Here is a 25,784-nt window from a genome sequence, read left to right on the forward strand (position 1 = left end):
GGGTAATGTTTTTGAAGAATCTAACAGACATTTATTACAACTATTATATTAGAAATATTATTCTTACAATACACAAGGGCCTGGTCTAACTTTAAACTGGTAGAATACAGCAGGAAACTATGCTTCCTATCACTATCACAACCACAAATGATGGATTATGATCAATAATAGAAGCCTCCCTCTGTAATTCCCTCTAAACCTATAACCCTCTGAGGTATCAATGTTGGTTCATTAGCACTAGAACAGAACTCTTAATGGCCACTTTATCGAACAGATGCGGCGGCCTTCAAGGATTTTATCCAATAATCAGAGATTTCAGGACCAGCTACAGTCTTTTCAATTTAAAGTCTGGAACTGATTTATTTGGATTTTTAGGGACAGTTTGCTACTAAGTGTTGGACCTACGGTTCCTTTTCATTTGGGTTTGTTATTTGAGCAGTGTACTCAAGCAAGTTTTAAGGTTCGTGAGTAAATAATAAATTATTAATTTGCTAATGAGCGAACTGCTACAGTCAGTAGTAAACATTCTGGGTTTTTCTCTCCGGCTAATCAAGATTACGCTGACTGACGTTGTTTCGACAGTTCCTGTATAGCCTTGTAGAGAGTACAGGCGGGCGGGGTAACAGGGGGCTCGGCCTCATATGGGCGGTGCTTCCTGTCGGGCATCGGGCTGTTGTGCGTTCATAGGGAATGGCGGAGAAGTTACCGGGTCTCGGCCTCTACCTTAGTCCCGGTAATATGCTGCTGGCCGGCGGTAACACGGACGCGGAGAAGGTGAGGTTAGGACCGAGCATCCAGCGGCTGAGGTTCGAGCCCCAGCAATAGTGGGCGGGCGGCTGGGCTGGGCTGGGCCCCGAGCCCCTGTTTAAATTCAAGGCTGACTTGCAAAGATAGACAAAAAAAAATGTTAATCACATGACCCAGTCTTTCCAAGTAAAATACTGCATGATTTGTATGTACCCAATAAGCACTGACTTGGATTGTTTAACTGTTTTCTTCCCTTTAAAGTTGCAGGCAAATGGAAAATCATTTGAAAATGTAGAACTTGGGGACGTGAATATGAAAAAGCAAAAGCTTCCTCGAAGGATCATTCACTTTGCTAGTGGCGAAACTATGGAGGAGTACAGCACGGATGAGGAGGACAAGGAAGATGAAAAGAAAGACTTATTGCCTATGATTGATACTGTAAGGTTGAAGTTCATTGAGTTCCTAATCTAATTCGCAAACAACTTCAGCGTGTAATGCATAATGTGAAACATTTTATTCACAGAGCACACTTCCTTGGGGTCCATTTCTGTGGTTTTACATGCTAAGATTTGCTACAGGTACACTGTCAGGTATGATCTACATCTATGTTATAATGGACTACAATGTTGATTTGTGTGAACAATACACACAAGTTTCACTATTTGAAATCCACATTTACAACTTCCTCAATTTAAGGATTACAAAAAAACCCTTGAGAATGATTTACTTAGCTAATCAAAAATTATGGCACAAGAGGAAGTAATGTAACTTAAATGTCATTTTAAAAAATATTTGCAGTTCAACTGCAAACAAACTTTCCAGTAGACTTACTAATTGACTCTGGGTTTAAGTTTGCATTTCTACACTCAACTTCTGATGTTCAATGCTAAATTGAGGTGCCAAGCTGATTCATTACCTCAGTTGAACAAGGGAGATGTTAATAGGATCACTTCATGTGCAAGTCATTGATGGTATATAGGCTTGTTTTGTATTTCAATACCTTTTGCTATATTCAGTGCATGTGAACCTACTGTAAAATTGGTCAGTGTTCTGGTGGCTCACCACAACTCAAGCAGTATCAGAGATTGAGCATACCTCATCTGTATCTCTATATCTTTGTTTATTAGACTTAAGGGAGGGGCAAGGTAAATCAGTATCTTTAAGTCATTTCATAATTTTTCTAAAACAATAAAGTGACCAAAAAGAAAAATGGCATTAATGACAATACCTTGCGAGCACTAATGCTGCAAAACTGATAGGTTAATTTTTAAACAAACGTCCTTTTTTCTAGTATTTGTTTTTATCTTCTCTCCAGAGTTTTTACAAGTGCAAGTCTAAACTGTTGGTAAGCTGTTTTGTCAGGGAGAGTAAAGCAGTCCAGCCTTATAGCAGAAGTCATTGAATACCAATGGGAAAGGGAACGGTAATTAATATTATTCCACCTTCTCTAGAAGCACCAAAGGCAAATGCAGAGCCTGGAGGTCAGGGAGGGAAGGAATACAAATAGAACAATGATTCTGCAGAATGTTAGGCATTGTTAGCATCCAGGCAGGTTTTATTGTTTGGAGGAAAAGTTGATTAAAATGGAAAAAAACCTAGGCAAGTATTATGGATAGAAAAATTAAACATCCATAGAGAAATAAATACGTAAATCAGCTTCTTAAAAGATGTTCCTACATGCCAAGGATTGCAGTTTAACAAAGCAGCTTACCACATCTTCTAAAAGGTATTTGGGAATAGACAGTAAATGCTGGCTCAGTCATTAATTCTAATTCCCTTGAACAAATTAAAAACAAACTGACTGAAGCAGTAGGAGACTCTGCAAGATTCATTGTATGCAGGTAGGGAAAATAAAGTTAGTTGGACAGGATCAGGCTGCAACAGTGTATCAACTTTGACATTCCTCATTGAGTATTAAGGGATTTTGGAGGTCATGGCATTAAGTTCTTCAGAGATGAGATAAATGACAGTCTTTGAAATAATGGCTGAAGGTTCAAGATTAAATGGTGGAGAAACATGAAATCTAGACTTCAATCATAGCAAAATAGTGGAAGCAAGATTATTCTAGAAGAAAATGGGCTTTTGGCACCATCATGTTCACCATAAATTTAAGCTATTACTAACAGGCTTCTTTTTTTTTTATATATAAAGTTTGTGACTTCTTGGGAGAAAAGTTAGCTTCACTTTTTGGTATAAATGCTCCAAAGTACCAATATGCTATTGACGAGTACTACAGGATAAAAAAGGAGGTAAGTGGATTGCATATGTTTGTTCAATAAGTTAAATTCAGCAAGCCATTTCACTTGTTTTATAAATGAACAATAGGCAAATTAATTCTTTATGAACTCAGGAAATTCTTAGCCTAGACGCTTTAATTTCTAATATTTAGTGTGCTTTGTCAACTAGACTATTAATATATTGACTTAAATTTTACAAGGATAATTGAATTTGCTTTCTATTGTGAGTATGCTGTGATTCAAATCCTTTTAAATATGCAAGAGTCAGATGTTTGAAAAAATTGAACCATCATTCGACCATTAATACCTACAGACAGGAAAGCAGGAATAATACACTGATGTAGTGAAACATCCATCTTATCCAATTTTGTGAAATCATTGCTTTTCCAAGTGATCCTTTATCATGGAAGCAGCATATTTTCCACAAACTATTTGCAAATTAAAATATCTCTGCCATGTAGTTGAGATTGATGTTTCATGCATTGTCAGAGGAAGATCAATACATAAGCAAGCATGTATGACATATTTCTGCCCAGTTACTGCAGTTGCCAAGTCAGGAAATTGGAAGTGATTTGTGTAGATATCATAAAATCAGATACAACTGACTGTGGGCTTTGCAAGCTAGTGTGGTAAACAAGTTACCTAGGTAGATCATGAGATCAGCTATGAGAAGTTTTTTTTTGTGTGGAGTTAACAAAGTTCGTAAGTGTCTGTGCAATAGGCAATTAAATTAGTCAGTATCCAGTTCTTTAAATGCATTTATAGATGTCAAAAGAATACAGAGTATTCCCTGTAGTAGAACGGCATGCCAGACCTGCTATTAAAGTTCAGCAACATGAAATTTACAGGCACGATTACCTGTGGGTTACAGGAGAGGATAGCATGGAATTGGCATAAAAGTATAGAAGTTAGAAAGTTATTTATAGGATAAGTTTGTAAAAGAATCTTGTTCAGCTAGGCTTGCTAATGCATGTAAATGTTACAGGAGGAGGAGGAAGAGGAAGAAAATAAAATGTCAGAAGAAGCTGAAAAGAATTACCAAGAGCAAATGGAACAGCAGCAAGAGATGGTTAGTGCACATGATGGTCTGCCAGTAGTTAATGCATCATTTGTGAATGTCAGCTTTGAAATGGAAAGTGATCCCACCATTATAACAGAAACTAAACAAAAAAGTGATCCTATTCCAACCTAGAGGAAATTATCCTACAGAAGATGATGCAAGGGTTCAGCGCTGCCTGTTATCCTGAAAAACAGCTATGCCTTAATTCACTGAAAATGCAGTTGTGCCTTGCGATCTTTCTTCTAATTTTGGTTTTCATATCATGCATCTGCTGTAATTAAACTGTTAATACTAGAAACAATATTGTATTGTTTAACCTATATAATTGCATTATTTATTTTAGTTCTTTATAAATAAGGAAAGATCACTTTTGTATACTACACAACTTTAATAAACATTTGACTATTTATCATGTACAATTTACAAACTCAGTACAGGAGTCAGTTGTATTAATAGAATCATGAATCATCCAGATCAGCACTACCATCATTGTCATTTGCAACAAGAACTTCTCTGTTTTCATAAGTCCAAAAACCATTCAGATCAATTAGAATACTGCTGACGGTGTCTCCTTGTCCACTGCTTATTAAATCTTGAAGGGTGATTTTATATGGATCTTTGGGCTTAACCATGTCGAAGATTTCATCCTGTAAGAACAAAGTTTTCAGTATAACCTTTCGCTTCTATGATAGATACTTAAGATTTTTTTCAGAAAACAAATAAAACTAGACAGTCCAGGCATAAATAAAGCCATTTGACCTTCCAAGTTTGCTACCCTTCAAGAGGAACTTTATTGCTGGAACAGAACAGCAGGTCAGGCAGCATCCAGGGAACAGGAGATTCGACGTTTCGGGCACAGGCCCTTCTTCAGGACCCGAAACGTCGAATCTCCTGTTCCCTGGATGCTGCCTGACCTGCTGTGCTGTTCCAGCAATAAAGTTTCAACTTTGATCTCCAGCATCTGCAGACCTCACTTTCTACCCTTCAAGAGGAACATAGCTGATTATGTATCTCGCCCCATTGCTATTAGCACCTTTTTAAAGGGGGAAGATTATGGCCTAGTGGTATTATTGCGAGATAATTAATCCACAGATCCAGGTAGTGGTCTGGGGACAAAGTTGGAATTCAACAAAAATCTAGAATTAGGAATCTAATAATGACCATTAAATCATTGTCAACTGTGGGACAAACCTATTTAGTTTAGTGATGTCCTTTAGGGAAGGAAACTGCCATACACACCTGGTCTGGCCGACCTGTGGATGAGTTTTAAAATAATGCTCTCAGGGTAGAACATTTCAAAGATTCAACCCTATCAATGAAGAAATGTATTTATCTCAGGCCTGAATGATCAACGTTATTATTTTAGGTATGAGAGCCCAAGTTCTAGATTACCAAACAAGGGTAACTTTTCCTATCTATCCCAGTCACTTTACATGCTTAACTAAAGGTGAGTAAGCATAGTCAATTTAATCTCTCCTCTGGACAATCCATTCATCTCAGAAACTAAGCTAGTGAACTTTTGTTGCAGCTTGGGTATTAGCACAAAAATGTCACACTTCAGTGTGGAGACAAGCAAAAGACTTCTTCCTCTGCAGAGGGGCCTGGAGCCATTGACTGATTAGTGTGCTTCAGGAGGCTCTCTACCTTCCTGAATTGGACAATAGGCTCAAAAGCAGCCACTCTAGGAAAACAGCTCACACTTATGGCTCATTGTGAATGGAGATTTAGAACCTCCCCTACAAAAACAGTCATGACATAGGTCCCAAAATCTACAGAAAATATTAATTTCTTCCTTTTGTGCTATTTTACAATGGAGGATTGGGAAAGTGACATTACAACTAAATATTTTATGTTTTGGAATCCAATATTTCTTAATGCATTGAGACATAAGCTATATTGAAGAGATACTTCTGCAGATAAAAGAGTACTGCTTTACCTTGAGCATTATAAACAATCTACTCATGCCTTCTTCTATAATGCTGAATCAAAATGACAAATTAAGATGAGCTGAAAACTTGTTCCTTGACCAAATTTTTTTTAATCCAGGCCAGAATATAGAGATGTACCTTCTCCACAATGTGTCTTAAGACAAAAACAAATAGGTAATTTATTACTCATGGCCTTTGTTCGATTATTATTTCTTGTTCTATTTAGTCCTATCTCTGCAGTAGGTTTAACTCCACAGCATCATAGCTGCAATCATTATTTAACTTGGAAAGGGGTTTGCACAGTTCTGTTGGATCAGAATAATGAAAATAATGGGATTTTATGCTGTAGTGCAAGATTAAAAGTTAGCTGTACTATTTACTTGGAAATGCCATAAAGTACTGGATGTACAGCAGCAGCAAGAATAATTTATTCCAGCCACATTTCAATATTATAGCACAACTGAAATTTTGTTACATACACACACACAAAACACAGGACATCCTCTGCTATAACTTTTGTAGACACAGTCTATATAGCATAAAACCCATCACACTTCTTTGGAAATCAAGAGGTAGAACAGTAATATTGGACTCCATTAACTTCACCTCGTGACTATAGATGCTGTCAGACCTGCTGAGATTTTACAGCACTTTGTTTTTATTATAGACTATAGGTTGCTGTACAATGGAAACTTAACATTTTCCCTCCAAAGTAGCTGTATTTGTAAAGTATTCCTAAACATTAAAATGTCTTCTGATGGTGCAAGATACCTTAACATCCTGAAAGGAAACTGGCTCCTGCCCATGAAGTTTCATTTGCTCTTGTATAGCCTGTATAAATAAAAATTACAGAACTACAGTAAGATTTAATTGAATTACAAAGGATTAGTGCTTGCCTGTATGTTAAGATTAGGTTAGCAAATGAGCAAACCATCCTGTCTTAACAGAACATTCCACCTTTCAGGAAAGTCCTATTACAGCATGCTAGAATACACTTTAGTGGATAGTTGATAGATAGTATGAGTAAAAGTTCCAAGCAAACTTTTACAATTGATGGGTTGCCATTCCAGCCCTCCTTCACAAATGCAGAATCATAAGTTAACTTTACCCTTCTCAGTGGCATCATACTTATGAACATAAGTTTGGAAAAGACTTAATTAAACTGGGACTTTCTTGGTCTTAGTTCAATATTATCAAAATTAAAATACTGTTTTTAAAAAATTCACACGCACAGCTGATATTAATGAAAAAAACAAGTCAAAAATTGTAAACGAGTAATTGCATGTTTGATTATTTTAAATACGCAAGTATTAGATAGTGAAAGCTACCGTATATACTTAAGAGTTGATCATGAAAAATCAACTCCCTATAAATTTTGGAATTTTCCAGATATCTTGTGTAAAAGTTGACCTTAGTTCTTCACAGCTAACAGATCAACATGAGAGCCGGTATTATTCTGGACATAAACATTATGAGGAAATTGATTTTTTATGCAATTGTTTTGATGTACAATTCATACCAACAGTAGGCTACAGATTTCTTAAGTCCATTACTGAACAAGCACTATAATTAGTATAATACAAAGTTTACGAGGAGAAAGTGAGGACTGGAGATCAGAGCTAAAAATGTGTTGCTGGAAAAGCGCAGCAGGTCAGGCAGCATCCAAGGAACAGGAGAATCGACGTTTTGGGCATTCCTGAAGAAGGGCTTATGCCCGAAACGTCGATTCCCCTGTTCCTTGGATGCTGCCTGACCTGCTGCGCTTTTCCAGCAACACATTTTCAGCTCTAATACAAAGTTTATCACACCATTATTTCTTACATAGACAAGTCTATATGCATTTACTTCACTATAATTACCGTGCAGCTACCAACAATTTCTCATGACTACAATGATCAAATGAGACTGTATGAGAGTTAAATGTCTAATTTTTAAATAAATCAGAAATAACAGCTTAAAATGTTAATTGAAAAACTAAAACAGTAAATGAGAGAAAATGGAGGGACATGGAAGAAGTTGGCACAAAAGTTTAAGAAACAACAGGCCAGAGTCAGGTGACAACCTTCCTTTGTGTGCAGTTCAGCTGAATTCAGTTCCCCTGTATCACTCGTGGAATTACTGTAATTCATTATGTTTTTTTTCCTTTATTCGTTTAGAGATCAACTGGGCTTTGCAAATTACATGTATGTGGTATTTTCAGCCCCTCAAAAGTAGTATCCATGTAACAGTCAACCCCATAAATTTAAGCTTAAAAGTAGTCTAAAAAAAAAAGACTTTTACACAAGTATATACAGCATATTAACGAGATATCATTGGACCACACAAAATCTGTTACATTAATTAGCAGGACACAATCGAGAAACTGGATGACTGCATCATTTTTTTTAAACCTCAAAAGAATTTGAGTGTTGAAATGTACACCAGATTGATGGAATAAAAGTACATTGTCTGCTGGTTGCAAGGATCCTCTATGCTACTGCTACTATTACTGCAACACCATCAGTGTAATGCCTTTATCATACTAAAATGTACAAGTGCTTTCAAACAGAAAATGGATAGCAAGCTATATGAGGCGATATTAGGGCTAGTACAGTAGATTTTCAGAAGCATCTTATGGAGGAAGAGGGATAGAAGTGTTTAGAGTGGAAGTCCAGAGCTGGGGTGCTTGTTATTTGAAGCCAATTAAAATCAGGAGGTAACTAATAGGCCAGAATTGGAGAAGTGCAGCTTTCTTAGAGGGTTGTAGGGCTGGACCAGATTAAAAAGAGGGCTTTGAAAACAATTTCAAAATTAATATGTGACTTAACCAGGAGTTTAAGTAGACCAGCAAGTACAGCAGTGATGGGTGAACAAAATTTGCTGTGTTTTAACACAGGTTTTGAATGGCCCAAGTTTTAGAGAGGGTAGAATGTTGGGGAAGAAGTGAAGCTGATTAGAGAGCATTGGACTAGTTAACTTTAGACAGGCAAAGGCACTGATATGATTTCTGCAGCATTTGAGCCAAAGCATGGTTGGAATCAGGTAGTCAGTGCTCAGCAGGGCCAGTAAATGGTGCAGTAGTAGTTCAGAATCACAAAAATCTGATCCAAGTTTGTAAATAGTTTGGCTCTGCCTCCGACAGTTGTCAGGCAGACAGCTGGTGCCAGTAGTTATGGAACAGATTTTGCAGCAAAAACAAAGTGCAAGGGTTTTGATCTTACATACATTTCATTCAAGGAAATTTCAGCTTATCACATATGAATGTCAAACACGTAATGACAATTTAAAGACAACACAGAGTGGTCATGTGAAGTGGTAAAATGAGTTGAATTTTAATCTAATTCCCAGTAAGCATATGCCGACAATATAAATGATTGTTTCTAACAGGATACTAGTAAATGATGTTCATAAAGCCCACAGAATGGCTGAAACAGTAAATAGAAACAGCATTATGCCGGTATGACACACAGTTTGAGCTTTTCAAGATATTGCAGAGACATTTTTTGGAAGAGTTTTGTTATGCCACAGCATTTGATAGGGCAATGCTCGATACGGACATGCCTGAAATAAAAGCTCCAATTCTAGCACTAACATCTTTCACCTTGATAAAGAATTCACCAATAGTCAAGCAGAAAATCTATAACAATTTTGAAATATGCACATTGAATTCAATAAGACTTCAAAACTAGAACTAATACTCACCCTGAAGAAGAAATTTAGGGAAAAAACATTAAGGTAACCCTTATTTTCCATATCCAGTAATTTAAAGATATACTGGAGAGCAGCAGGTTCCTTTCGGTTTTCCAAAGCAAGAACAAAATCCAAATATGTCTTGTAATCCTTAAGACAAAATGTCAGAAAAGTCAATTTCAAAAGAATGGATGTGTTTTTATTTCAAAATGTTCTTGACATTCTAGATTGCTAACATAATGAATGACCAATTTCTTAAATTCAGATTCACAAAATAAAATACTACTAGCAATATTGGTGTTTATGTGGAGAGCAATAATCAGTCACTTCTTGCCACACACATTTTATTCTCTGTTTATAATTACTACTGTGGAACATGAAAGGGAACCTTTTTAAACCAGTATTTGAAAGGATTGCTGCATGTTTTGAAAAGCAAATAACACAGCACTCACAGTGATAGAAGAAATGTAAAGTCTCTTATCTTAATACACAAAGCATTTGGAGTAAGGTAGACAAACTGACAGCACAAATCAAAGTCAGAAGGACTTTAACCCAGGGAGGATTTGCTGGGGTGGGGTTGGCCTCAATGGTTATTAAAATTTTCAAAACCAGTATAGGACAGAGTATCAAAAGGATCAGGAATCTAACTTCAGGCACATCAGAAAAGGAAACATCAATGAGAGGGTGCAGTCAACATAGGACTGAGGGTGTTGTACTGAATGCACACAGTACATAAAATAAGGTAAATCTGCTTGCAAAACAGATTGAAATTGGCAGATATGTTGTTGTGGGTATCACAGAGATGTGGTTGCAAGGGGATTAGGGCTAGGAACTAAATATCCAAGGATACATGTTCTATTGAAAGGATAAGCAGATCGGCAGAGGGGTGGAGTTGCCTTTTTAATAAGAAATGAAATTGAATCGATATCAAGAAGTAATATAGAGTCAGAGGGTGCAGAATCTGAGAGTGAATTTCACAAATGAAGAGCTTGATGGTTATGTACAGGCCTTTTAGCAGTATTCAGGATGTGGGGAAGAAAATTAAATGATTTGAAAAGGTATGTAAAAAAGGCACTATTACAGTAATTATGGAGGACTTCAATATGCATGTGGACTAGGAAAACCAGGCAAACAGAGTCAAGAAAAGGAATTTGTGGAATGTCTACAAGATGTCTTTTTGGAGCAGCTTGTAGTCGAGCCGATAAGGGAAAAAGGTATTTCTGGATTTGTAAAGAGGCAGATTTGATTAGGGAGCTGAAAGTGAAGGAACCTGAAGGGCGCAATGACCATAATATGATAGAATTCATTTTGCAGTCTGAGAGAGAGAGAAGCTGTAATGAAATTACAATTGAATAAAAATCACTTCAAATACATGAAGGAGGAGCTGGCTAAAATTGATTTGAAAGGAAGCCTAACTCGAGAAGACATGGTAGGGGTTTCTGCAGGTAGTTCTGGAGGCACACCAGAAATTCATCCCAAGGAAGAAGAAATATATTATTGATTTGATTTATTACTGTTAGGTTTACTGAGGTACAGTGAAAAGTGTGGCCTTACATGCTATTTAGGTAAATCGCACTGTATGAGCACATCAGAATAACAGAACAGAGCGCAGGATACAATGTTACAATGCCAAGAAGGTGCAGAAGAGATCACTATTAACATTAAAGAGGTCCTCAAAAGTCTGATAACAGCAGTGAAGAAGCTGTTCTTGAATCAGTTCGTACGTGTATACAAACCTTTTTATCTTCGGCCCAACAGAAGAGGGTGGAAAAGTATATAACCAGGGTAGGAGGGATCTTTGATTACTTTCCCGATGCAGCACGAAGTATAGATAAAGTCAGTGGATGGGAGATTGGTTTGCATGATGGATTGGGCTGTGATCACAACTCTGTGGTTTCCCTTGGTCTTGGGAAGCGCAGTTGCCATGCCATGCTGTGCCCCCTGAGGAAGTAGAGGCATTGCTATGTTTGCTTGACCGTACTGTCAATGTGGGTGGACCAGGACAGATTGTTGGTGATAGTCATGAACATTAAGTTCTAAGGAGTGACAATCTCCACCTCAGCACTGCTAATGCAAATAGAGGCATGCCCTCCACTCTGGTTCCTGAAGTCATTGACCAGTTCTTTCATTTTGCTGATGTTGACAGTCATCTTTACACCATGCTGTTAAGCAGTCACCCAATATCTTTCCTGTGCATAGTTTCATCATTGACATCTGAACTACAAATGGAGTTGGTGCAGAATTTGGCCACACAGTCATGTGTATAAAGAGTTCAATAGGGGGCTGTGTATGTAGCCTTGCAGAACATCAGTGCTGAGGATGATGTTGGAGAAGATGTTGTCACCAATCCTTATTACTGTGGTCTGTTGATCAGAAAGTCGAGAATCCATTTACAGAGTGAGGAACATAGACTTAGGTCCCCAAGTTTGGAGTTGAGTTTATTTGGAATTATGGTGTTGAAGGCAGAGTTGTAGTCAATCAGTAGTTGCCTGATATTGGTATCCTTGTTGTCCAAATGTTCCAGGGATGGTCAAGGAGATGGTGTCTGCTGTGGACCTGTTGTGCCAGTAGACGATTTGCAAGGGAACAGGCAATCTCAGAGGCTGGAGTTGATGTGAGCCAAGGGGAGGACAAGGCAACCATGGCTGACAAGGGCAGTCAGGGACAGCATAAAAGCAAAAGAAAAAGCAAATACTACAGTGAAGATTACTGCGAAGCCAGAGGAATAGGAAGCTTTTAAAAAAGCAATCGAGAATAACTAAAAAAAAAGCAATAAAAGGAGAGAAGATGAAATATGAGAGTAAGCTAGCTAGTGATATAAAAGATGATTGCAAGAGTGTTTTTTGATATTTAAACGGCAAGAATGAGGCAAGAAGGAAATTGGACCACTACAAAATGAGGGCTGGAGAAGTAACAATGGGGAACAAAGAAATGATAGAGGAACTGAATAGGTCATTCACATTAGTTTTCACAGTGGAAAACACCAGGAACATACCAGAACTTCAAGAGTCAGGGGACAGAGGTGAGGGTAGTGACCATACTAAGGAGAAAGTGCTAGAGAAACTGAAAAGTCTGAAAGGTGGATAAATCAGCTGAACTGGATGAACTACACCACAGAGTTCTGAAGGAGATAGCTAAGGAGATTGTAGAGGCATTGGTGGTGATCTTGCAGAAATCAGCAGAGTCAGGATTCTGGAGGACTGGAAAATGGCTAATGAAACACTTCTGTTTAAGAAGGGAGCGTGGCTGGGAGGTCTGACCTCAGTCAGATTTGCATCCATTATTAAGGAGGAGATTGCAGAGTATTTGGAAGTTCACAGTAAAATAGACTGAGTCAGCATAGTTTCGTCAAGGGGAGGTCATGTCTGACAAATGTGTTAAAATTCTTTGAGGAGGTGACAAGTTCGACAAAGGATGTTCAATGGATATGAACTATTTGGATTTTCAGAAGGCCTTTGACAAGGTGCCACACAGGAGGCTGTTAAATAAGATAAGAATCCATGATATTGCGGTCAAGGTACTCGCATGGATACAGGATTGGCTGACTGTCAGAGGACAGTGAATAGGGATAAAGGGGTCTTTTTGAGGATGGCATCCAGTGATTAGTGGGATTCTGCAGGGGTCTGTGTTGGGACCGCAACTAACAATTTGGACCAAGGTTTTGTGTGTGTGTGCGTGTGCGTGTGCATGTGTGTGCGCGCGTGTATACAGTCAGGAAAACAAGGTAAACTGGGGAATTTTGTGTCCTTATTTAAAAATCTTTAACTTGTGACAACTCCAAGAAATTCCAGTGTACTACCCCAGTTATACTTCAAACAAACCTTTTTTCTTATTCTAGCATAAAACAGGCAAAGATGATTCAGTATTGGCACAATAAAATTTGTATGATAATATTAAAATACTAAACAGGAGGGAATTTAACCAGCTGCACATTCTTTGCTCCACAGGGCAAGCCTATCACTTGTTTATAATTATTTATCTTCTAACAGTTCAGTCAAACAAAATTACTTGGCTTAAAGCATGAGTAGAGTTTAATTAATATTTCCTAAGATATGAACAAAGAGCTTTATATATGAGAATTTACTAAATTAAGTCTTGGCTAAGCAGTTAAAACTGCACAGCAAGTCTAATCCTTAATCTGATGTGCCCAAAATCACTAATATAGCCATGAGAAAACATTTAGACTTTGATTGCCACAAAAACTCTTTCAAAAATAGTATCTCTAAATTGATTGAACAGAACATTTAGTTTAAAGAAGGTAAAATTAAATTCCAATACAGTTTCTTAACTTCACAAGAGATTGATTGTTGCAGGTGAATTACTTGTAGGCAATTACCATTTCTCCATCATACGTTAGGCACTCCTGAAAAACCCTATCCAAAAACACACCCGTAAGCGTTCCAGTACCATAACGCGATAACTCTTCTTTGCTGAGCATTCCATTGTGATCTTTATCTAGATTTAAGTACTGACCTAAGAAATAAAAATGATCATACTGTAAACCATGCACCATAACAGATATGCCGCACAAGTTATGAAGGATCATAATAGTATGTATTCAACACATACCATATACTCTCAATGCAGAAGGTGCAGAAAACCAATTTGATTCTTGACTTTCCTTAGACAGCTCCTCATCTCTGAGCTACAAATATAAACACACAGGCAAAATCAGTTATGTTCCATTGCTATCAGTGGATCATAGTTAACATTCAAAAACTTTCTCCGATGGCCAATTACCTCCAACAAATCATCCAAGAAGCTGCAGGCCAAAATATCTTGGATTTTTATCTTACCTAGAGTAGTATCAAAGATATGAAAGTCAGGTTAGTTTGAATCATCATGCCAGCATAAATACAGGGAGATACAGTCCTCTGTTGTAAAAGGTGAAGTGCAAATCACATTTTCTGGCAACTTCAAATCCGATTAAATCAATCAATCTGATGGTTCAGACTGCCACATCTGAATTAAGTTCAGGTAGTCTCAACCCAATTTCCAGCAATGTGGAACTTGTGCTGATAATTCAACCTAAACTGGTAATTTTTTAAAAAAATGACTCAAGAAAAAGGTAGAAATGTTTTCAGTTCCTTTAGCTCTTTAGAAGCTGAATTACATTATTGGAAACTTTGCTTGATGATCACTGAACCACATCTTAAAAATTGCTCACTGCCAGCAACATATATCAAAAGCGTTTCCCATAACATAATATAGTCTTACTCCTGAAAAACAAAATGGCAAAATTTTATGAAGAAAAGCTTTATATTCTGATAAATGATACAAAACCCGTTTATTTAAGATTAAATCTTTTGGAAATACCGAGTAGGATGTTGAGACTTAATTAAGATTTATTTAGGTAAAAACAATGACTGCAGATGCTGGAAACCAGATTCTGGATTAGTGGTACTGGAAGAGCACAGCAGTTCAGGCAGCATCCGAAGAGCAGTAAAATCGACGTTTCGGGCAAAAGCCCTTCATCAGGAATACAGGCAGAGAGCCTGAAGGGTGGAGAGATAAGTGAGAGGAGGGTGGGGGTGGGGAGGAAGTAGCATAGAGACTTCAGGGCAGAGGAAATGACCTGGGAGTTGCAGTGGGAGAGGGACTCCCTGAGATAAGATTTATTTATAACATTTTGTGTAACAACAACCTTTCTTAAAAATAAGTACTTCACTTTTCTCCATAATCATTGGAAATCATTTTACCAGTAGCTTGAAAACTGAGATAAGTTGCTAACTTGTTTTTAAAAAATTACATGAAACTCCATTTCCCAATATTAAAAATTAGGAATTAGTTATCTTATGAATAAACAAATGAATTATTAAAACAAATGACATTCAGGTAACCAACACAACTATCAAAACATTAAATTATTAATTTATGGAGAAGACCTACAGACTGAATTTAGGAGAATGTTAATTTCAGCAATTCAATAGCTCCGAACTTTCAATCAAAAGCTTTTTACTTGAATTATCAATTGAGATTGATGTGAATCCCATATGCTCTTAACAAGTAGGTTTCAGCAGATTGTACTCAACAGGGCATTGTTGTAACAGCTTGGAGCCTTATCTCCCTCAGGAATAAGAAAATAAGACACACTCTCAACTAATCACAACAACCAAACAGAAGACTGCTATCTAAAATACATAAGACTAGAAGCATAGCCATAAAGAACAAAAAATGTTTATATTGCTAAGACATGATAAATGTTACAGGGTTTATGACTTGATGAGGAAATATCCACTTGCCTGTTCGGAGTGGGTCGAGGAAGAAAAAGAACTTTCTAACAGCAGTGCACACATAGAATGAATAGAAGGACTTTTCTAAGCCATCAAGCTGTGGTAAAGTTGGAATCAACTCCAAAATGTAATTTTCCAGATCCTGTTGATATAATTTAATGTGAAGTTAAGGTATCACAGAACACAACAAGATGGAAGTGTGATAGAAATTGTCAGATTTGAACGTAAGGTAGGATACTTACAGATTCACGAAGATATCCTTGACCAGCTACATCATATAAACTCAGACCTATCCTTGTTTGATGCAGCCAAACTAAAATTTAAATAGATTTAGTATGGTTGTTTTATAACTAAGATTATGTAAAAACTATATAAATTTATCTGTTAGTTTGCATAAGATTCCGCTACCTTTTCTCATGACATAGTTGAAGAACTGCATTATGGAGATCCTTCCATAGGCATCATTGTGCAAGAGTTTTGCGAATATCTTAGCTGCAAAAAACTGCCTGTTGGATAACATTAAAATGCAAGTATGATAGCAAAAAGATCATATAAAAATGTTCACTAAAATTGTATTGAAAGGGAACACCATAGAATCAACATTTAAAAAATAGATTTTAATAAAATACATGATTGTCAATTGCTTGGCATTGCTTAATGTTTTTTCTTTCCTGAATTATTGCTGTAACTTGGCACAGAGATTGTTATTTTTAGTCTGACAACACATGCCAAGAGACATTTTGGGGCTTTACATGAGCAATCCAAATCAAGAACAACATAGGAATTAGAAGCAGGTGTAAGCAATCCAGCCCTTCAAGCCCACTCTGGTATTTAACATGATCATTGCTGATCTTATCCTGATCAGAGCTCCACTTTCCTGCCTGCTCCCCATAGCTCTTTATCCTGCTTTTCATCAGAAACATATTTATTTATTTCTTGAATAAGTTGATCGATTCTGCCCTTATTCAGCATAAGTATGGTTGGGGAAGGGAACAAAATATCAATTACACACAATAAAATTGCACACATCTTCAAAATAATCACCCTGAAATCTTGGGCTACTGAAAACATGAAGCGAGATGATACTGTTGAGGGAATTCTGCTATATAGATATAATTACTGTTTAGCAAACTGTACCTCATTAATTCACTTATGTTCTTAATTTAGGTTAAGATGGGCCAATTTTGAGAACAGTTCAATGATCTATGTTGTTCATCAAATAAACACACCAGAATAGTTTTTATTGCATAATTCATTACATGCATTGGATTTAACAATCAGTAAGAAAATGGTCTTATTAATATGAAGAGATTTTCTTCAACTTCATCGGAAATGGTGCTAATAAATGGCACTTACTTGCATTTCTGTCCAGCTTTCTCTTTGACCTCCAGAAAGTTTTCATAATTTATCATTGCTTCCTCTCCTATCAGAGGAGGGGTTTGATGTTTGTCTAGCAAAAACCACAAATTCTGTAAAACAAAATAAGAAAGGAATATTATGCATACAGATTGACATTTGACTAAACAACTGAGACTCAAAGTGTCCTTTAGAAATCCATAGTAGAAGTAGAAGTAGAAGTAGAAGAAGAACTAACAAGCCCCTTGTTGCATTAGGCAGATTTCACTGCCAAAATAATGTTGGTGTGCATTATTGTCCCTAAAACATATCACAATGATAAAATACTTGGCAGAGTTTATGTCAGCAATTTAAATGATAGATTCTCTCACATCTGCTGTGTCTTGAACATGTTCACAAACCAGTTGGTTCAATGATTCACGCACACTGATTCATGCACCTTGCACAATGTATCGGAAATTGCTTTGGCTCCTGTCAGCTTGAAACACAGAAAATTAAGGCACAGGAGAGTAACCAATGATTCGAGTCCTGATATAACAATCACACAAAAGCAAAAATGAAAACTAAATTAAAATTGCAACTTGTAAGCCAGCTTATGACAGCTAGGGGTGAAAGAAAGTGCTAACCAGTTGGAGGTTCAGTGATTCTTGTTTGGTCTGTTCCCTACCTCTACTTGAGTGCCTGTATCCGCAATAACTTTAGATTTCACTGAGTTTCTGCTTTTGCATTCAGAGGCAAAATGTTTTATTAATTTTTATTTCAAATATATGTTAAAGAAATAAAACTGCTTTGACATTTGTTTTAATAACACAAGGTGTCATGAAAACTCAGATTTCACCTCATGAATACTGTCAAAGTGGCTTCCTTTTCAAAAGGACAATTCACTACTTTGGATACCCAAAAAATCTTTCATATAAAAGAGAAACAGCAAACTTTGTTTTAACCTGCACTGTATGAATTGGCACTCTCTATAAACTGGCATAAACTATATTCCTCAAATTCCATAAAGGATATTGAATTATTCTGTCAAGTTATTAAAGTTTTAAAAAATTATTTACCTCAATGTAAATATACTGTATTTTGTGTTCATTCAAGTTGTCACACAAAATCTAAACAGTTGATTCAGTTTTAAGTCAATTTCGCCTTAAACACTGCAATCTACCTGGATGGCCAAGTACTCAGATGAGGGTGTGATTAAGAAGGCTTTCTCCACTCAGTTTTATTGAAGGCAAAGTTGCATTATCATTTATCACTTATGTTGTAAATAAAGTAAAGCAGTGATGTGTACACACCCGGCCTTACTTTTTTATTACTTAGTGCGTGTTTTGACACTGTTTGTGTGGACCTCTTGATTATCTGAAATATTTGATCAACTGGCACACCTCTGGTTCCTTAGGTGCTGGTTAATAAAAGGTTTGCTGTATTTCCTTTCCAAAATTTTCTCTTCCTACTCAATTGAACAACAGGATGCAGATAAAGCAGATTTATAGTTGCTATTAAAGAATACACCAGTCTATTTTGTAAATAATTCTCCCTTCTTCCAAGACTCCATACATTCCCATTCATCTACGGATAGAACTGCTGAAATCTAAGTTGTAAGAAAGAAGTCTGAGATCATTTTAATTTTTTTTTTCTTAAATGCAAGGAATTTACCCATTCCTTAAAAAAAGTCTCAACTTAATATTAGTTTTCATTTAATAAATGATCTAATTTACATTTTTATTTTAATTTTATAAAATTCCATTGATGCTTCATTAATAACATTTATTTACAAAATCATCATTAACATAAAATATTCTAAGGTGCTTTACAAGGGAATTATAAAACAATAGCACCAGGGAGATAAGAGGACAGGTGACTAAAAACTTGTCAAACATTTGGTCAGAGATAGATATTAAAGTGCACGTTAATGAGCAAAAATGAGATAGAGCGGCAAAAGAGCTGAAACAGAATTAAAGAGATCCAGATATCTTGGAAGGTTGTGGGGACTCAAGGAAATTATAGAAAAAGGTTAGCCATAGAAAACAAGGATGAGAATTTTAACATCAATGCCTTACTTAAATGGGGTTCAATTTGGGAATGGTCCAACATGGGGGCAATAACTGAAAGTCTTATCAAGCAATAGTCATGTCCCTACCTCCGGACCAGAAGGGTAAATGTTCAAGTCTCACTTCAGGATGCGATAGCCACAGAATGGTGACATAACACATCTAAACTGGTTATATAAAAAAAAAGTCATGATGTTAGGGTTTTAGGCACAATGGTAGTGTCCCTGCTTATGATCAGATGACGTAGGTTCAGGTCCCACCTGCTCCAGAGTGTGTCATAACATGTTCATTAAAAATAAATACAGTAGTAATGATCGATGGGAGTTATGACAAGGACAAGGTTTTAGTTTGTGTTTTGCAGAGGTTAGAACATGGGAGCTGGCTGGAATTGCATTAGAGGAGTTAAGTTTTGACATTCTGAAAGAATAGATAACATTTCTGCACATGAGAAAGTAAGGCAGAGGTAAGGTCTAAGGGAAAACTGGGCAGTCTTTGCGATAGAACAGATGCATGATTAGAAGCTGATCTTGGGCAAAAAATCTGACACTAAGACTGCCAATTGTCTGGTTTAGCCTCAAAGTTGTCAGGGAGAGGGACAGTCAGTGACAATTAGGTAGATAAGAAAGGCAAGTGCAGTCCTGTCCAGCTGGATGATAATGAAAATACATTAGAAAAGATGCAAGGTTTGTGAAACACTACGTAGGACAAACAGGAAGAAAGTTAGCCACCAGGATACATGAACACCAGCTAGCCACAAAAAGACACGACCCTCTCTCCCTCATAGCCCTACACACGGATGAATAAAAAACCACCATTCGACTGGGACAACACATCTATCCTGGGACAGGCTAAGCAAAGACATGCCAGAGAATTCCTAGAGTCCTGGCACTCCAACCACAATGCCATAAACAAACACATAGATCTAGACACTATCAACCCCATCTATCAACCCCTCAGAAAATAAACAGATAATGACATCACCACAAACCCCAGGAACCCCATCCAGGAGAAAGATATAAATAGAAAGCAGGAGACAACAGCTTCGCTTCACTTGGAGGTCGCCACTGATTATGTTACCTAGCCAGGTAATGAAACGTCTGGATATCAAACCTACAGCTCAGCGAGCAAACCTACACCCTATTAGAAAAGATGGTATGATCAATAGTGTCAAAGGCAGACAAAACAAGAAGGACGAAGGGGTTGGATTACTTTCACCAGTCATATAGAACATCTGTTGACTTTAATAGGAACTGCTCAAATCCTATGTCCTGGCAGAAATTCAATTGGAGGGATTCAACATATCTGTGAAAGATAGGTGTCGAGTTGGAAGATAGCAACAATTTAAGGAGTGTGAAGAGGAAAGGTTACTTAGAAATGGGGCACTAATTAAGATGGATGAAGGGACGGAGTTTAATTTTTTTGAGCCAAAATGTGATGATGGCAAAGTTAAAAGAGAGAGGAACCGCACTTGAGGAATAAGAAGAGTAAACAACAATTAAGGAGGGGTTGGGAAGGGAAGTTGGGAAGTAGTTCTAGTAGAGTAAGGTCAATACAGAAGAACAGGGGTCTAACGGACAAGATGAACCTTGAAAGACCGTGATGGGAAATTGCCAAGAAATTACAGAAAGATACATGTTAGGATATAGGTGAAAACCTTCCAGGAAATTTGTCCTTTTGGACTTTGGGAAGGAAGAAAGTAGCAGTGGGAAGTGATAAAGTACTCTCAATGCTAGCAAAAAAAAATTCATGAACTTATTGTACATACTGGAGGCAAGAGTGAAGGAGACAAAGGAAAGGGGTTTAAGAATACAGTTTGCAGTTGAGGAAAGAAGGAGCCAAAAAACGTGGAGCTGGAAAAGCACAGCCAATGAGACAGCATCCGAGGAGTAGGAGAGTTCTTCATCAGGAATCAGGAAAGAAGCCAAGGGATTACCTTGTAATCCTGCAGTTTACACAGCAATACATGATTGTTCTTTATATGGTCTTGTCAAGTATGGTCATGAACAGCTAAAGCAGTTATCAATTGCCATATTCATTCAAGTTTGTGTGTATTGTACTTAAGGGTGAAAATGGCCAAGATAAAAAATTAGTAATGGTGTTGGTGAAGCATTGAAAACTGAGATGGAGCAAGTGAGCGGATCAGTGCCTACAGAAATGCTATGGTGAACAAAAGGTCACATGATTGAGAATTTGAAAGTACAGCTTAGAGATATTTCTTCCAAGGCACAGAGACCAAAACAAGTAGGATTTGGGGGAAAAAGTAGGAGGTGAATAGATAGCAATTCAAGGAATTGATCAGAATTGTCTTATGAAAGGTAGGTATTATGGGAGCAACAGGATCATGATATAGCAAAGTAAAGAGGATTGCCATAAATACAGATTGAGGATGAATGTGAATAGAGTTAAGGGAGGATAAGAAGGGAGTGAGCTCAAAAGAGAGGGAGCAGGATTAATTACGATGGAGGTTGAAATTGCCAAGGATGAGCGGTTGCTCAGCACAAAAGCTGCTGGAGGAACGTAATGAAGATAGCTTGGTGACAAAATTGGTATGGTATTTAGGTAGGTAGTAGAAAACAACGATCTAAAGAAAGATCTGAAAAAACACAGCAAGTCTGGCAGCATCTTTGGAGAGAGACCCAGCACTAATGTTTTGACTCCACTATGACAATTTTACAGGTATTAAGAAGGGTGTGATCATCCCTCAGCTATATTTTAGTCAATGGTATGATGTTGTTGCCATTGTCCACAATAAGTTCATGATTCTGAGGGCCTTGATCATCAGTGAAAATACATTTTACAGAGAGATACAGAAAGAGGCAGTCATAACAGATACGTTCACAGGATCAAAAGTGAGTCATAGCTTGGATGAGGGAGAAGATGGACGGGCTGCAACAATGGGTTGGGCAGAAAGATCATCAAGAGAATGGGATGGACTGATGGAGTATATAAATGGGCCACTTCTGAGGATTGATAGAGAAACAGAGGGAAGATGTTCGCTTGTCGAAGAGGGAGTGTCAATCCTGGGATAGAGACAAGATATGACAAGGTTAAAAGTACTGAAGGGTTACTACAGAAATTTGGGTGGAAAAAAGATCAATAAAAGGGAAAAACGAAAGGAATGACAAATTACAGGAGGGAAGGGTGTTGGAGAGGTAAGAAAATAAATTTAAAAAAAGGAGAGAAAATGAAACATAGAAAGTGAGCTTAGGTGCAGAGTGGAAAGCAAAACTTACATATAAATGATACTGGGGAAAACTCAAAGTTATGTAGCTCTGTTATATAATCAACGTGATGATTGCTATGTCCTAGTAAAATGAAAAGAGTCAAGTCCAATGTTAAAATCAGAAGTCCTATCATGTAGAAACACACACCCACAGGTAACACTGGTTAGCCAATAAACAAATAAAGCAAGTAACTACACCATCTGTCACTTGTTTAAGACAATATTTCCACCCATTTCCTTTCTTTCTTGTTGGTAAAATACATTTAATATTATTGAATAAGGAAAACAAATGCAGAGATCAGATAATGATCACATTACAGACAATTCCACTCGCTAGTTATTGAGGTAGCATGCAGCAGCATAGAATGTTACTGCATCACCAGAGTTAAAATTTTCAATAGTTTCTATGACAGTACAGCCAGATAAAAACTTTGGTTTTTCAGACCTGTAGCTCTTCATTATCCAACAATTCTCTACTCTTCCTTTGAAGAAATACTGCCCTGGATTCTTCCCTTAATTTCTGCAACAGAATTTCATCTTCTGCTGGAAGCTGATACAGAATTGAAAGAAAAGTTTATTAAAATACCTACAGACTGCAATATGTTGTTTAACTATAATTTTTTTATCCTACAAAACATCAGCACATAAAATACCAAAGGCAGAGTAAAAACACAATTAAAGTTACCAATTCTGATGCATTCTAAAAGAACATTGCTATTTTTGCAGGAATTTACCCTGCATATTGTTGCTGTTCATTAATAAAATTTAACTTCATTCTGATCTAGATTTTGATTTAACTCAATACATTTGAGTATGTATTTTGACTAACTGCAGAACATAATTATTTGATTTTGCCTTTTGAGAGGACTTTTCATTTTCTTTTTGTCCATTTTCTTTCTTGGTTCAAAATCATTCACTGATCAAATAAATTGCCAGGATGATTAATTCCCTTTATCCCTTCTTTGAAGATCCTCACTCAACTGCAAGGATGCTAATTTATTTTGGGAACCATTGCAGGGATATCCACATATTGTTATAATAGATGACAAGCCACCATTGCTGTTCGATGTATATGTGCCTTTCAAATGAAACCCTGTGGGTGGCACGGTGGCTCCCTTACAACACCAGGGACCCGGGTTTGATTTCAGCACTTCAGCCTTGGGTGACTGTCTTTCTGGAATTTGCATATTTTCCCCATTTCTGCCAGTGAGGGGTGTGTGGTTTCAACCAGGTGTTTTAGTTTCTTCCCACCGTCCAATGATGTGCAGATTAAATGGACTGGCAATGATTAATGTAGGGTTACGGGGATAGGTTAGGGTCTGTACAAACTTAACGGACCAAATAAAATCCCTACAGTGCAGAAAGATGCTATGATTCTATTTAACAAGAGTTGGCAATTCAAAAGGTTATTGAATATTAAGCAGGCTATGGAATAAAAAAAAAAACTACTGCTGAGTTCATTATGCACTTAAAACCACAAAGGAATTGTAGTGCTGATTTTTAGTTTACATTGGCATCCAAGATCAACAATACAAATTAATTGTTAATTAACCTTTGCTGAGAAACTGGATAGAATCTACATTCACAGCGATGCTGAACAACAATTTGAAAACAAAATATAGAGCGTGTTGGGGAAAAGTAAATCTTATGTCAAATCGTTTAAAGCAGTCAGGCGACAAGACCTTGAGCAATTAACTAGCTTTTATTCATAGTCATGGGGAAATTACATCTTCGTTCGGAGAAGTCTGACACAATTCCAATGAAATACAGAATGTTAGAAGTTATATAGTAAAATACAAACCCACTGCCCATCAATTATGCAACCTAGGGGCAGTCGTAAAGTTCACATATATTGTCCAAACCTACATTTCTTAATGTCTACAAAACTGAATGTTATCTTACACTGCAGGTTCAGCTAGACAAGAACAACCAATACAGGACATAGAGAAGCAATACATCATTCTATGAAGCAGAATTATCTAATGGCAGAGGAGCAAAAACAGTTTCCAGCTGCAAGGTCAAGCTCCAAAAACAAAAATTAGCAAGCAACATTTTACTGCAAAAATTGCTTTGTGACAAAAATGGCTTCCATACAATTTTGGTCAAATTCTCCCAGAGTGGAATATACGGCCACATCTGTATCAAGGGAATTTATTCTTATTAGGTCTTCTTACTTCAATTCATACATGAGGAGGAGACTGGAAATGCTGTTTTAAAAACTAATGCATCCCTTGACGATTCCACATGGAATCCACATAATTCAATGCGTTATTGAATCATGAAACTCAGGTAAATTGTAGATTTATGTTTGGCGGGTTTGGAGTTATTTTACCACACTTGGGGAAAAAAAGTCAAAACAACAGCAGTTTTAAAAGGGAGAAGAACAGACGAAGGAAGCACATGGTGAGGACAGTGAGTGAGTGAGTGAGTCAGAGAAAACCTGCACAGTTACTGCCTTTGCTGTTTTTGAATTCATGTATTGCTGGACATCAGAGTGCCTCTGGGAAAATTAACAAAAAGAGTGAATTTCACAACTAATGTTGGAGGAACCTGTTTGGCAAAGTTCACAACACAGAATCAGATAAGTTAATCGTTGTTTTAAATCTGCCCAATAGTAAGGCTGCAGTAGTGAGTACAGTGGGTTATTTCTTGATTATATGTTTTGTGGAGATAAGTCTCTTGATTAAACTTTAAATATAAGCCATAACTATTAATTTAACTTGGTGCAGTGTTATGTAGAGGAATAAGATGGTGTTATTTTCTGGGTCTGTAGATTGCGAAGGAGCAAAAATGGCCTTTGCAGTGATATGTACTTCTTGTCAGATGTGGGAATTTAAAGAGTGCTTAAGGATTACTGTGGATTATATCTGCCATAAATACTGTTGGATGTGAATCTAATCAGATCGAATGGATCAGTTGGAGAGACAGTTAGAAGCGATGAGGAACTTGCAACAGCAACAGTATGTGATGGATGGCAGGTATAGGAAGGGGGAAAAGTCTCAGATACAGTCACATAGATGGGTTAACTCCAGGAAGGGTAAGAGAGGTAGGCACCTAGGGCAGGAGTCTTTTGTGGATATACCTGTTTGAAATGGGTATGTTGTTTGGAAAATGTAGGGGGTGATGGATTGTCTTTCAGACTGGAGGCCTGTGACCAGTGGAGTGCCATAAGGATCAGTGCTGGGTCCTCTACGTTTTGCCATTTACATACATGATCTGGATGTGAGCTTAAGAGGTACAGTAAGTTTGCAGATGGCACCAAAATTGGAGGTGTAGTGGACAG

At 37.2% G+C, this 25,784-nt stretch overlaps 2 protein-coding genes across 3 annotated transcripts in view; one reads left to right on the forward strand and one right to left on the reverse strand.

Annotated features, from left to right (window-relative positions):
* Positions 1-616: 616 nt before the first annotated feature.
* Positions 617-4,451, forward strand: fam177a1 (family with sequence similarity 177 member A1). The gene is made up of 5 exons (XM_043697818.1): positions 617-774; positions 1,009-1,185; positions 1,271-1,337; positions 2,899-2,996; positions 3,970-4,451. The coding sequence occupies exons 1-5, from the start codon at positions 691-693 to the stop codon at positions 4,174-4,176; spliced, it is 633 nt and encodes a 210-aa protein (XP_043553753.1). The 5' UTR covers positions 617-690; the 3' UTR covers positions 4,177-4,451.
* ppp2r3c (protein phosphatase 2, regulatory subunit B'', gamma) overlaps positions 4,413-25,784 on the reverse strand; it is a 33,748-nt gene continuing 12,376 nt past the window's right edge. For both annotated transcript variants that reach the window (XM_043697815.1, XM_043697817.1), the window contains exons 3-13: positions 22,947-23,051; positions 17,231-17,343; positions 16,283-16,380; positions 16,117-16,187; positions 15,884-16,016; positions 14,382-14,437; positions 14,211-14,286; positions 13,978-14,114; positions 9,654-9,791; positions 6,744-6,803; positions 4,413-4,691 (exon numbers count right to left, since the gene is read on the reverse strand). In XM_043697815.1, the coding sequence (XP_043553750.1) occupies positions 4,503-4,691; positions 6,744-6,803; positions 9,654-9,791; positions 13,978-14,114; positions 14,211-14,286; positions 14,382-14,437; positions 15,884-16,016; positions 16,117-16,187; positions 16,283-16,380; positions 17,231-17,343; positions 22,947-23,051 (1,176 nt within the window). In that variant the 3' untranslated portion in view covers positions 4,413-4,502. The remainder of the gene's footprint in view (positions 4,692-6,743; positions 6,804-9,653; positions 9,792-13,977; positions 14,115-14,210; positions 14,287-14,381; positions 14,438-15,883; positions 16,017-16,116; positions 16,188-16,282; positions 16,381-17,230; positions 17,344-22,946; positions 23,052-25,784) is intronic.

Source organism: Chiloscyllium plagiosum, chromosome 10 (assembly GCF_004010195.1).
Source record: "Chiloscyllium plagiosum isolate BGI_BamShark_2017 chromosome 10, ASM401019v2, whole genome shotgun sequence".
Taxonomy (NCBI): domain Eukaryota; kingdom Metazoa; phylum Chordata; class Chondrichthyes; order Orectolobiformes; family Hemiscylliidae; genus Chiloscyllium; species Chiloscyllium plagiosum.